The 13,892-nt window shown below is 43.4% G+C and overlaps 1 protein-coding gene across 1 annotated transcript in view; it reads left to right on the top strand.

The window, feature by feature from the left end:
• Nucleotides 1-11,347, top strand: part of LOC146817896 (histone deacetylase 2) — a 166,741-nt gene extending 155,394 nt beyond the window's left edge. The window contains exon 14 of the mRNA XM_085611383.1: nt 11,013-11,347. Within this exon, the coding sequence (XP_085467509.1) occupies nt 11,013-11,043 (31 nt within the window). The 3' untranslated portion in view covers nt 11,044-11,347. The remainder of the gene's footprint in view (nt 1-11,012) is intronic.
• Nucleotides 11,348-13,892: the final 2,545 nt, after the last annotated feature.

The raw sequence follows: 13,892 nt of genomic DNA, 5'->3' as shown, positions 1-13,892 counted from the left end.
AACCAATGTAGAAAAACAAGTAAAGCTTTTAAAGCAATCTTGACATCCAGTATGGCAAAAACTTTATTTATAAGTGACAACAGTAATTACAGCCCAGGGACATGATCCATCAATTACCATAAGTCCACCGTATTATCAAGATCACCTCTTGAGAGTCAACGTTTTGACCAAGTTGAGACGATCGGAGAGTTTTCTTCGGGATGAAAGCATAATTCTAGAGCATATGAGACAATTGACTCTAAGGCACAAAATGAGTTCTAGCAAAATTGTTCATGTGAATAAATGATTTCACACAGTGATGTATTTTAGGCAGCGATTTATGGTCCTGTGGATTCCTGAGAAATAAAGCTACTCTATCATGCCAAGACGAAACATATTAAAAGTACACTTTTTGCAGCACACAGTCGCCAGCCGATTGAGTTGACAGTCTGCAGTGACCCTCACTAACTCTGTTGGGAACCCGGTAGTTATATTGTGCTCCCTTGTCCATCGCAGCCTCCAGAAAATTCTAAATCCATACCTGAAATTAATTCTCTCATGCAATTTTACAAGGACTTATATTTTAATCCTTATTTCTTACCTAATCTTCTGTCTTTGACTTTGGTATTTTTCTTTTATTAAAAAGTTGTCAAAATTCACTTTTCCGTATTTCATCTTTAAACCACTATTCTTTGCCTCCGCATTTTTTATCTCTTCTGCTTTCTCGAAACTGGAGCTTCTTTTTCTTATGTGGGCTATTGCCACAGCTCATCCAACTAACCCTCTTCTTTCTTAACATACATCCCATAGCCTGCTCCTTCTGCCTCTTTGCTTAGTTTTTCTCATGAATTGTATGGGTATTTTCATTGACTTATGTTAACTGGCCGCTTTTCTACTTAGTCTGAATAATTTCATGCTCGACCCCCTCCCGCTTGCTTACTTTCATCCAACTTACGTTCTTCCCTACCTCTCACAGGTTCTTGCTTCAGTTAGCTCTCGTTTTGAAGTTTTGTTCCATGTATGCATTTGTTTAGAAGATGTGTTTCTTTATGAAAGTGGAGTATTATGTGGTGATGCTGGTTAGGCTTCACCATGCAATGCTCTTCCAATACCCCAAAGATGGACCTTGGATTTACAGTATTAAATACTTAACTGAGCCTGGTAGAGTGGCTAAGAACAGTCACACTTTAATAGAGGAACATATGTTAAGCATTTCAGAGAGCTAATGTATATGATATGTAATTGACACAACTTGATAGCAATCATACACCAATTTATAAAAATAAAGCATATTTTTTAATTAATTTAGACAACAAAATGAACGTGATCAGTTTCATATAACCGGCGTAAATCACAGCAATTCACTACCGCATAACTTGTACATTGCGGTAAATGGGGAAAAAGTGGCAATGACAATCGTTCCCTTGCAGATAGTTGCCTGGAACCCAAGAGGGGGAAATGGTGAGGTGGGTCCCTGGACTAAGCTACGACAGCCCGTTCAGTTTTTCCTTGGCTCGATAAGCCCAGGTGCATTGTTGTTCTGCCGGTCATTAGAGCTGATGCGAGAGCTGCGGGAGAGTAGGTTTTACTACTTACACGGTGCTGGTAGGGAAACAGTTGACAACAAAGCCACTGCTGACAGTTTGATATTTCCCTCGAGGTGCAGCGTAGAGTAAAAGTAGTGGTTGCCGGGCTGGCAGCCAACAAGCCTTGGCAGCGGTAAGCACAGCACAAAGTTCATTTGATGTCCGAGGGTCCTGGGGAACACAGTAGTCACCTGAAACTTTGTTGAGGTAAGTACTACCTTTCCCTTAATGTACTAGACCATATACTTCTGAGCGATCCTTTGGAGAGCCAGATAGCCAGCAATTCTTCGGTTCTGGTACGTTGTCTTTACCGGCAGTTTGAGGGGACTAGTGCCACTAGTCAAGGGGAATCTTAGGTTCCTTCTGGTTCTCACAGGGGTCCCCCTGTTTGGGAGAACCAAGCTTTGACCTAGGATGAGTCGCGGTCAGGCTGTTCCATGAGTGTTGACACAGGTGCAGAGTATCCCTCATTTGGTTTGTGCAAGTCCTGTTGTTGCAGACACGTCAAGTCAAGTCAAGTCAGAGATACTTATATCGCGCACATATCACTCAGAGAGTCTCATGGCGCTTGCAGACACTCCGAAAAGAAACAGAGGGCCACAGATTAATTGGCAAAAACCAGGTCTTTAGCTTTTTACGGAAATCACCGTGATTGGGCATGATACGGAGATGGTAAGGCATTTTGTTCCATGAAAAGGGGGCCAGATAGGAGAAAGCACGGCCTCCCTGCCTAGCTGTATGAATCCTTCGGGGGATAAGCAGGGCAGCATCACTGGATCGCAGGGCCCTGGAAGGTTTATACCAACTGAGCTTTGGCTGCCAATACGTGGGGCCATTTCCATACATTTGCTTATGAGTTGAGCATAGTATTTTAAACAGGGTTTGTTTCTTTATTGGGAGCCAATGAAGGGAGTTTAAGCAGAGGCGGGCCGCAGTCCTGTATGGGCAGTCCAGGACTAGCCTGGCGGCCGTATTTTGAAGGACTTGGAGTTTAGCCAAAAGATCTGAATTAATGGCATGCAGAAGCGAATTGCCATAATCAACTCTGTTCATGATGAGACCTTGTATTAGAGGTCTGCGGGCCTCTAAAGGAAGCCACCTAAACACTTTACGCAGGCTCCGCATAACACCATAGCATGTGCTAATCACATGCTTTACGTGGCCACTCATAGACAAATTATTGTCAATATGAAAGCCTAAGTTTCGGACCATGTTCTTATATGCAGGGCAAGGACCGAGCTTGGGTGGCCACCACTCATGCGTCCAATGGTCAGCTGCATTACCGAACAGCATGATCTCTGTTTTGGTTCCATTTAATTGGAGATGGTTTGATGACATCCATTCGTCCACCTGGATCAGACAGTCTTTAAAACGCTGCTTGGTTTCATCTGGGTCGGGGCCCAGGGTGATTAGAATCTGAGTATCATCTGCGTAAGATATGACATCGAAGCCATATTGTCTAATCACAGCGGCCAATGGAGTCATATAGAGGTTAAAAAGGGTGGGGCTTAATATGGAGCCCTGAGGAACACCCATCTTTACTGTTCGTTCACTAGCTGTGATGTTGCCCACCTGAACCACGGTTTTACGATCTCTCAGATAGCAGCTGAACCAGTTTAGGGCCGACTCCCTGACTCCCATCTCCCAGAGACGGCGTTCAAGTATGTGATGGGAGACGGTATCGAAGGCCGCCGACAAGTCAAGCAGAATAAGGATAGCTGACTGCTGCTTATCCAAGGCTAATCTAATATTATCCGAGATCTCAATCAGTGCTGTCTCTGTGCTGTGTGCCGCACGGAAACCGGATTGAGAGGAATCTAGAAGCTCATGGCTCTCGAGATGATTTACGAGCTGCTTATTTACTAAAGACTCCAAAATTTTTCCAAAATATGGTAGCCGGGAGATTGGCCGATAATTCAGGAATATATCTGGGTCCGCTGAAGTTTTTTTTAGAATAGGCCTGATTCTGGCTTTTTTCCAACACCGTGGAAAATCGGCTTTTGCTAGCGACTTATTGAAGATTTCAACTAGCCTGGTTAGAATTGTAGGGGCTAGCGAAGGGAATATTTTAGGAGGGAAAGGGTCATCAGGGGAGCCAGATTTAATCTTTGTGATGGCATCAGTGACCGACTTGAGGTCACATTCCTTAAAATTCTGTAGATAGTCGTCTGGAATCAGAGGGGACTGTGAGAGTACTACCGGGTCTGTGTCTATGTGTGCAGAGACCGAGGGAAAAGTACTATGGATATTCATGATTTTGGCCTCAAAAAAGTCAGCGAGGGAGTCCGTCCATGTTTGAGAGACGGGTACTGCCGATGCATTTGTAGGAGTTGTAAATTCTTTGAGAATATGGTATAGCTCCTTAGAGGAGTTCTCTGCCATATTTATTCTAGTAACCAAATAGGATTTCTTGGCTAGCTTGATATCGAGCATATAACTATTATGCATCTTTTTATAGTTATCGCGATTAGCGAGATTTCTAGTTTTCCTCCACAATTTTTCTGCAATACGGCACAAATGTTTAGTGGCCTTAAGTGAATCAGTGAACCAAGGAGAGTTTCTAGTCTTAGGCCTAATGTTCTGAAGCGGGGCGATTAAGTCTATAGTGGTTCCGATAGCATTGTTTAATTGCAATACATCGTCGTCAACACTTGAATCGTAGTTTAGAGGATGATAACTAAAGTTATCTTTGAATAATGGAGCAGTGACTTTATGCCAAGGTCTACGAAGAATAGACTCATTACCCTGATGAAATTTCTTTTTCGGTGCGGAGGGAATGGCAAATTTTAAAAGGTGGTGATCCGTCCATATTAGTGGTATTGGAATTTCCACCTTCAGGTCCAATACATTCGTGAACAAAAGATCGAGCGTATGACCCGCACAGTGAGTGGGCCCATTTACCCGCTGGCCTAGTCCAAGAGTGCTCAGATCTGAAAGTAGTTTATCAGTATCTGGATTGGCCAGTAATTCCGCATGATAGTTAAAATCCCCAATAAGCAGGAATTTATCAGAGGCTAGAACATGAGGGGCAATAATTTCGACTAGCTGGTCAGAAAAATTGCTCTTTAAGCCAGGGGGGCGGTAGACCAGAGCTCCTCTCCAGGAGCCATTAGAAAGACCAACAATTTTAAAGGAGCAGATTTCAATGGTGCTACAAGATACCGAATCCAGGATGCTTATGGTAAACGCTCCCTTGTAAATGATAAGTAGGCCACCCCCTCTTTTTTCCTTTCTATCGACTCGAAGACTTTTATATTCAGGGGGAAGGGCCACATGTAAATCAGGTTCAGAATGCTCATGTAGCCAGGTTTCAGTAATGAAACAAATGTCTGGGTCTTTTCTTTGTCCTCTTTGATGCAAATTGGTTCAGAACCGAGGTTCTGGTGTCTGGGGTAGCCCTTAAATCTTAGTTTTAGCAGTGTTAGGGGTGTGGGTGCAAGTGGTCAATGGGCTACTAGCCACAGCGGCTAATCCACCCCTAAGGTAGCCACATTTAGGTTACTTTTTCTACTCTGAACCTACTATTCTACCACTTTTAAAAATGGCAGTCTTCCTTGGCTGTACAGACTAGGTAGCCCATCCTAGAGGTCATGACTATCCTAGGGGTGTACACCTCCTGAATCACTAATTTTCCAACCTGTCCGGGTGCAAGTGTGCCTAGGGGCAGGGTGAGAAAAGCAAATAGAACAGATGATGGACGTAATGCTGAACAAACAATAATTCACCCCAGTCACAGATCTGGGTTTAATCCATCGTTTTTTTGTTCTCAACGCAACCCCAGTTTTGACACAGCCATATGCAAATCAGTCTTGACCGTGCTCCCCATGGGAACATTCGAGCCTGAACTTCCAAGCCAGATCCTCCCTGGACCAGCAAAAAGCATCCTAGGACCGGTTTCGGGTTATCACCCCATATCAGCCAGGCTAGCTTTAATCCAGTGGCACAGTGAGCACAGGACCCACATCTGGGCATGCCTTTCCCACTTAGGGCGGCGGATGCAAAAAGAACCGATTATGGACGGAATGCTGAACAAATCAAACATTCACCCACCAGTAACCAATCTGGGTTTAATCTGTTGTTTTGTTGCTCGCCGCGCCACCCCAGGGGGAGGGCTGCTTCCTCCTTTGGCAGGCAGCCTGGTTGCATATAATGGGTGGTAGAGCCTTTGAAGCTCACCACCTTGGTGTGCCACTTCACTAGCTATCCTGTCAGGGAGGGAGGTCTGATCACCTCCCCATCCAGGGTATTGTGTCCGACTCCTCTGAGAGTTCACACCTCCTGGTAGGGGGGACAGATTCCTGTCTTGGCATCAGCAAGTGTGTAACTGGCAGCCAGAGCACAGGAAAGGCTGAGGCACCCAGTTGGTCAACCTCTAAGTTAGCCACCTGGGTGCATGACACATAGTCCGCGACACAAGATTCGTGTCGGGGTGATGAGGCACGATGTTGGATACCAACCACAGCGTATTTAGACGGTGCAATAATGGAGCTGCCAACCTCCAGTTTGCCCGGGTGCCAGCCCATGTTATCCTATGGACCGTTTATATCTCATAGTGTCCTTTTAATGATAAAGGCTACAATAGGGGCATATAAGCTTGCTCTTACATGTGCACATCTTTAATATAATGCACCCTGCATCCACTGGGCTCTGGAGGCCTTCCTTACGGTTGATTGGCATATAATTCAAATAGTTCATTGACTTTGCCTGACATGGTGAGGACAAAGAGTTCGAGCAATGTATTCTGCTCCTGCAATCTGCAATGGCAGGCCTGCTGTCAGTAGTTTACTTGGGTCATTCAGGGTGGCACTAAGAGTGCTTCAGGCCCTGGTGAGCGCTTGAACACCCCTGTCCTGGGTACCACTGGTTCCATATACTATGGACTAGGGACTTATAGGGGGGCTTAAAGTCCTTTGCCAATTGGGGTTACCAATTCACACATCAGTTTTAGGGCGAGAGCACTGACACTGGGGTCTGGGCAGCCGGTTCCAATGCACTTTCAGAGTCCTAACCATCAGCATTGGGGCAAGAAGTTTGTGTGTGTGTGTGTGTGTGGGGGGGGTGGGGTGACCATACAAAAAAGGGCACTTTGCTGCAGTTTTCTTGTGATCTTTTACAGATTGTGTTTATTGTTTTTGTATAGTACTAGTAAAGTCCAGAGGTTGGCTAGTTTGCAATGCAATTTGGCAATAGGCTGGTCACTGAATGAAGGGAATCAATAATGCCAGATGTGTTGCAGTTCATAATCATTTCAGAACATTAGCAGCTTCAGGGACTTGCTGTATTTTAGAAAGTTGTCTACAGTGTGACATAAAGGACTTGTCTTCGATGGGAAGAAGCCTTGAACATAGAGTGCTGTGCCTGCAAAATGTTTAAAAATGATGAACTAAGAGTCCATTATCATAGTTGACTCTAGGCGTCTGGTTGTTAAGGTAGGAGGCTCTAAGTCGATAAAAACTTTTGGTCGGGAGCCAGCAAATAAATATTGGTGTAGGGGAATTGTTTAGCATGCTCGTTTTAAGGATGAGGTAGGCAGCATAGATTTTCTCTTGCAAGCTCTGGCGATATGGAGAAAGCAATAAGCACAGGATTCTTTAGAGGATTTATAAACGCTTATTGTTGTGCACTTGTGTATTTATTGGCAGATTAGCGTGAAATAGAACAACTAGGTTGTGAACACTTCGAGACGTAGGTGGTGGCAGGTGATTGATGGAGACCCATCAAAGCATGGGAGCATCACCAGGTCCTAACTACTCGGAACAGTTATACAATTCTATCCAGGACTGTGTATCTGTGCTACAGCTACTCAGCTTCTCATTGTCTTCATTTTAATTCCAACATGATTTAAACTCTTCTATTTCCTGCTCCCTCCCTCAGTGATTACCTTCCCTTGAATTCGTTTTATTTTCTCATACTCTTTATTATCCTCTTCTGTTTGTAATCTTGGTGTAATTTTTTATTTTTTGTTTGCTTTATTCACAAAAACTGCCCTCTTTCAAGCCTCAAAGAAAGATCTTATTTCACTTGCCTTATGTCAGTATGACAACTTCGCCGCCACCTTTAGTCGTGTTTGGAGTCTTTTTCCAATATGGCTGTTTGTTCCATCATAGGCCTCTACCAACCTCTTTCAGTTTTCATTTCTTTAATTTCTGTGCTAGCTAACATTCTGTGTCTGGCTCCTCTTTCAGTTAATTTCTGCTATTTTTAAGTATGCTCATGACTTGCTTCTTATTTCTATTGCTACTATAACTGTCCCTCTTTCTTCTCATTCCTTTAAATATGCAATCCAGTTTCCGATCTCAGTTTCTCTCCATAACTGTGCTAAATCTTGTCTCTGGTCTTTCTCACTTCTAACTGCTATATGAGGAAAGGTATACCTGTTTGATTGCTGAGATCCATTTGCTGTGTTCTTATAGATAATGTTTTCCCCCTTTTCTCTGTTCCTAAATATTTGATTTTCTTTCATCTTGTTGCTCTCTCTTGGGTCCAACCATTGATATTGACCAACCTACTTTTGTGTAATTATTTTCTGATGCACTGACTTTAGCAAATATGTACAGCCCTTTAGGAAAACTTTGTATACATTCATTAAAAATTAAATTACAAACCTACAGTCACATGCAACTGGCTTTCATTTCATGGTAGGATTGGTGCATTAGAAGTAAAGGTGCTTCCTTTGGGCTTGATCACTGCACCACATGTTCTCACTGGCGCTAGAATGATGCCTCACTTGAGGTGTCTTGGTTCTCGCCCCTTAAATTACCTCTAACACTGGAAGCTAAGGTGACTTTCACCACTCGCATGACTGAACGACTAAGTAGATGTCTATGAGATCTAAATGTTCACTGGCCTGTTAGGTTTGGAAGTCGGGAGCACTCTATATGAAGAAGATGGAGCTGGCTGAATCTGTTGCTAGACAACTGCCATGTGGTTAGGGTCTTGATTTGGAAAAGTTTGCAATCTGCATTATACTTCACCACTTGCAGAGACCCGGAGGTAATTAGTGTTGGCAGTTTTTCCATGTCCTGCATGTAGGAAGCTGGCTCTTTATATAGTGGACCAAAACAAGATGCACTGTGTAAAGAGTCAACCCTTATTGGTTTAGAGGAAATAATTATAACACTAAATGCTCTCTTTTGTGGTAGTGTGGGCGAGCAGTTTAGGCTAGGGTAGTGCTAAGCATTTGTTGTACTTACAGAGGCAATCATCGAGACACACACTTGAGAATAAATCCAAGACTAATTTAGAAAATTAACTCGTATTTTTATATACATTTTGATACGAAGAACTTTATCAAGTGCGTACTTTTTTCAATATGAATTTTTAAAGGTTAGTAAATAGTTCACTTAAATGCATCTCCGCGCAGCAATGCTACCCTAAGGGAGAAAAGGTATATGTTGCATATAGCTATTTGCAATCAGTTTCTGGGGGTCTGAGGGGGCTCGGGTCACAAGGGTCCTGGGGACATGAGGACACAGGCAGTTCGTTGGTACACGGCTGGGGTGCTCCGGTGCAGAGTGGAAAGGTCGGCTGGGCTCCGTGTGTTCTAGGGCCTTACGGTTGTTGGTCTTAACCAGTTGAGGGTTCAAAATCAGGAAAGCTGGGAGTCTCTGGAAATGGGTCTCTGCGGTACTGACGTCCCTTGATGGCTGCTCAGTATGGTAGGAGCCTGAATTGGACTTTCACTTGCTCTATTTGCTGCAAGAGGTCCGGTACCCTTAGTATTGGTCCTGTGCAGCTCTGGTTAATCCTGGTGTCCTCTCACTTGGTGGGGAGACAGCTCTGACCTTCAGGAGCGTAGGGTCCTCTTCTTGGGAGGCTGCTGCGTCGGGCTGGCCAGGGAGCAGCGACCATGTGCAAATATAGAAGAGCTCAGTCTGTAACAGTGCCTTAATTTTGGTGAGATAAACAAAAGAGGATAATTCTTTCCACCCAGAATCAAATAAAGGCTTCACTAAAGACTCAGCTGAATGAGATACAGAATCCCATTGAGCCAGCACTGATGCATCAGCCAACAGAAGACCTGTCTGGGTGGCTACATCAGATATACCACAACGCTGATCCCTCTTGGGTTTTTTACACTTGATGATTGCCTTGTTCCCTTCAGTTTGGGAGTTGACAGCCTTTCCTATGTGCCCCAGTTCATCATTCGTGCAAGGGCCCAAGAGGGCTAGACACCGTATCCAGGGGTACATCATCCACATGCACAGAGCTATTACCAGAATTTAGAGACAATCTCTTCATGTACAGTTTTCGTGCTTATGACCCGCAATGCCCTTTCCAACATCCAATCTATCGAAGTACACATTAATGGGGGAGCAGGGGCAAGTAAAGCGCCAGGCGCCTTCCTTTTCACCATGGTGGGGGACAATACGAAGTAACAGCAGGAGACAAGTGGTAACCACAGCTCTAATTAGGGAAAACGCCTCAATTCACCAATATTGAATGGAGAAGAGCAATGATAAACAGAGAAGCAAAGCTGTAAAAGGCCAGCCAAGAAAACATGTCTCCTTTTAATGTCTCTTTGGAGTGTTTAGGCCGAGGAACCAACTGACATCAACTACAACAAGTCTTGGGAGAGGGCTAGTAGACCCTCACCGCTGCCCCCCTAGTTGCGAATAAAGCAGAGGTAGGCAGAGACATAAACAAATGAGCTACCGCCCTCTGCAAAGGACAGATTAAACATATAGAAGTCCATTAACAAAAGGTGGGGGACTCCACAATTGCCCCTCCAGTCCAGAATCCGAGACCTTAACTGCATAGATGCAGACACCACCCCAGCTGAGCTCTAGTAGGTATTCATGTGGGGATGGGATGCATAAAAACTACCTGGGTGGAATGAAAGGCAGCCAAAAGGCCCAAGGAGCACTTCGGCACAGGGTCAAGGGGAATGACCATGGCCTGCCTCTTCCTGGGGCCAACAGGTGCAGGACAGGCCAGCCCTTGGCTCCTGCTTTGCCTGCACGCGTCCTATGCTGCAGGAGTGTGCAATGCACTATAAGAGCTGGAGGTGATGCCTCCTTATGCTGTTGGTTGCTGGCGCTTCCTGGCGTGGGAAACCAGGCGTCCTCCGACTTGGAGTCCCCTTCCAAATGAAGAGGTTATAGTTTTTGCTAAAGATCAACACAAGTATTGATATCAATTTTTTATTAACTAATGTGGAAGTTTTTCAGGATATGTTCTGGACCTTGGTAAACATACTCGTAGTTTCTGTTAAAAATTTAACTTTGATGTATCTTTCAAAGATTGCAAATGATGTTGAATTTTGTGACATGCCACTTTGTCCTTTTGATCTAGAGTCATGTTACTAATCTGTTTAGTTTATAAGTTTTTTTTTATATGATCAAAAAGCTATTTATACAGATATATGTATTTATTAGCCATTTAGTGACCATATCTGCGTTTGTGAAAATGTGTGTATTAATCTAAATTCCTTTTGTCTTGAAACAGTGCCAAAGCTGACCAGCCCAATAATCCATGAGTTCAAGTTGATGACCTCAGAACAATAACAGTATACAACTTTTAGAGTGACTGTAGTGAGCGGAAATGGCCGTTTTTATTTTTTATTTTATTTTTTTCACAACTGCCAATTTTATTCCCTAGGTTTGGCATGGACCGTATTTATTTTTAAACGGTATAGATTGTTTGGCAGGCATTCTGAGTTCTCCAATTATGAAGCCTAAATTCCTATCTTCACCCTACTTTGTGATAGTATTTAAGATGGATGTGCATTATTATGTTACATGTCTAAAACAGATCTATTAAAGTAATTTTCCTTTATTGACCACTTTTTGTAATTTTATCTATTAAAAAAAAAATGCCACCTTGGCAGCTTTGTCTGTTATTATGAGATGAGCAATGCTTGCAGCAGAACCTGCTACTGACTTTACGCGACTTGGTGTAACAAATAGAAGCATTTATTTTCATGTAACAGTAATGGTAGATCAGTGACTGTTGCCTACAACAGACTAGATGCCCCCTAGCATTCTTTGATGTAGACCCATGCTGAACAGCAACTGCTGCACAGCAGTATTACTGAGGCTGATGGGGTGGGTACCAAGCTGGAGCTGCCTAGCCATAGTAGATCGCTCACAAAAGGAAGAACAGGGTATTTAACTGCAAAAATTAAAGCACCCTGGCACATGTATCCATTCCATTGTCTGCCAGACCTCCTGCAGCACTATGCCTATATCTACACTAGTCTATTAATGAACTTCCCATACCTGATTTCACTTTGTATTCACTATTTACACTGATCACATTTCTCTCCCTATCGGTTCCATAATGCGGATTATGTGGATGATATTCAACCTATTTAGCTCTCTCCCCAGTCGTCAAACCTGTACCCATTATGAGTCGTTACTTGTTGCCTTTGTGATGGGGTCTTGGGGATTTGGTAAGACTTATGGTCCACTTCCAAGCTTTATTAATAATTGCAGTTAAATAGAAACAACTGCCATGTTTATGAATATAAAATAGTATTGTATGTATTTTGTGAACTACAGCTAAAAAGTGTTGACTGCTGTCTCTTGCGAGCCTTTGTCTCCAACAGGGTTCCAATTGCAGTGTTGCATGGGTTTATGCTGAATGTTATCTTTTTCATTTGATAGTTTTGTACTGAGGAAGAAGTTAGTAACACCTTCTCCTGTCTCCGTGGGCTGGAAAAAAACGCTTCATTTTAGGACTGCCTCCTGTGTCCCTCCCCAACATTGGTGACAAGCGCTGACGTGCACAGTGAAGAACCTGTTGTTGCATGCTCCCCTGTTTGCGTTCTACTCTGTGTACTATTCAGTAGGTGGCCAGGCCTGCTATTGCCCGAGTTGCAGCCACTTTTTTTTTGGCACTAGGTTTCTGTGACTGCCCAGTGCTTCTTGTAGCCTTACTCTGTGATTTTTGCTGTTCTTCCTCTTAAATGCTAGCCGATCTGAGGAGTTGACAGCGTGTGCCCAACATGCTGTCAAAGTGGTATTGACTCTCCATTTAAAACCAATAAATGGTTGATGCGTTGGATCGGGACTATGTCTTCATAAGACTAAGTCCCTGCGCCAATTAATAAAACCATCACAAGATAAGAATTCAAGTCAATACCATAGAGGTTTATTCAAAATATGGATCATTAAAGAAAGCAAAAATGTGTTAGTCAAATCAATGGGAAATCAGCATTTAGAACAAATCAAAACCGGATAATTCAAGACAATCAACATAAAGTCTCTCTTCAAAGTTAGCAAACAACCAGAACTAAAGTATAGGTCAGTAAGTTGACTGGCATAGTCTGCCTCCAAGAAATGCACAAAACGCACTAAGTATAGCTCAACCGACAGACCAGTGCAGAGTCTGCACAGTTTTAAAGGCAAAGAGCGTCTCCGAATAGATCAATAGACTAAGATAGGGTCTGCTCAGAGAATGTCTGGCACATATCCTAATACCACCATCTTTTATATATGGTTTTAGGCAGAAATGCCATGCACTCTTCATGATGTGAAATGACATAACATGGCTAGATTAACAAAGATGCATCTGATTTAATCAAGGACTTCGAAGACACAAGATACATAAAATAAGTTGCATCTAGCAACACCTTTTTTTCTGCATAATAATATGGTTTAATTGCAAATGAAATGTAAGCGCATTTATGTAACGTAACAAACCCGTTCAGAGCATGGTTTATTTGGGGGGAGGCAAATTATACAATTGTATTTTATCAACAGACCGACATTGTGGAGAGAGCTTTTTTTCACTTATTTTTCTGAAATGAAAAATCACACAGAGATGCACATGGCAAGGCTCCTTCACATAAAATAAAGGTGCACATTTCTGTCTGAAAATATGAATGGGTGTCAATGCAAACTGGCTGATGCCTTGCCTTGTTAACTGCGACCTAATTATGGTAATTTAAATGCATCTAAATTACTCATTAATTTCTAATTGTTAAAAACACTCCTAGGGGCGTGGATTGCGCGCCTATTCAGTATGGCCGCGTAGCTGCGGAGCTCCTCCACACAAACTCCCGGCATTTTCGCATTCCGGAGGACCCAGCTTGTCTCCGAACCTTGGGGAACAGATTTCACCTGCTCAGGATGTGGTGAGCTTGCGGACAGCATTTCCGCTTCATTTTCATGCGTTTTCGGCACTAAACTGGTAGCGACCCGGCACTTCAAGAAACTGCTGCCATTTTGTTTTTCCTGACGGCGCGTCTCCGTGCCTCACACTGCTTTCACTTCAGCTTGTTGTTGCCTCCTGAGCCCCTATGGTGGTTGTTGTTATATCTCTCTCTGCATTATGAGAGAACCGTTTTTCCAGCACCAATTTTGCCTTATTGATGCTGCTATT

This window comes from Triturus cristatus, chromosome 6 (genome assembly GCF_964204655.1).
Source record: "Triturus cristatus chromosome 6, aTriCri1.1, whole genome shotgun sequence".
In the NCBI taxonomy this organism is placed as follows: domain Eukaryota; kingdom Metazoa; phylum Chordata; class Amphibia; order Caudata; family Salamandridae; genus Triturus; species Triturus cristatus.
The sequence above is the reverse complement of the archived record's forward strand: the minus strand, read 5'-3'. Positions and strand labels throughout refer to the sequence as shown.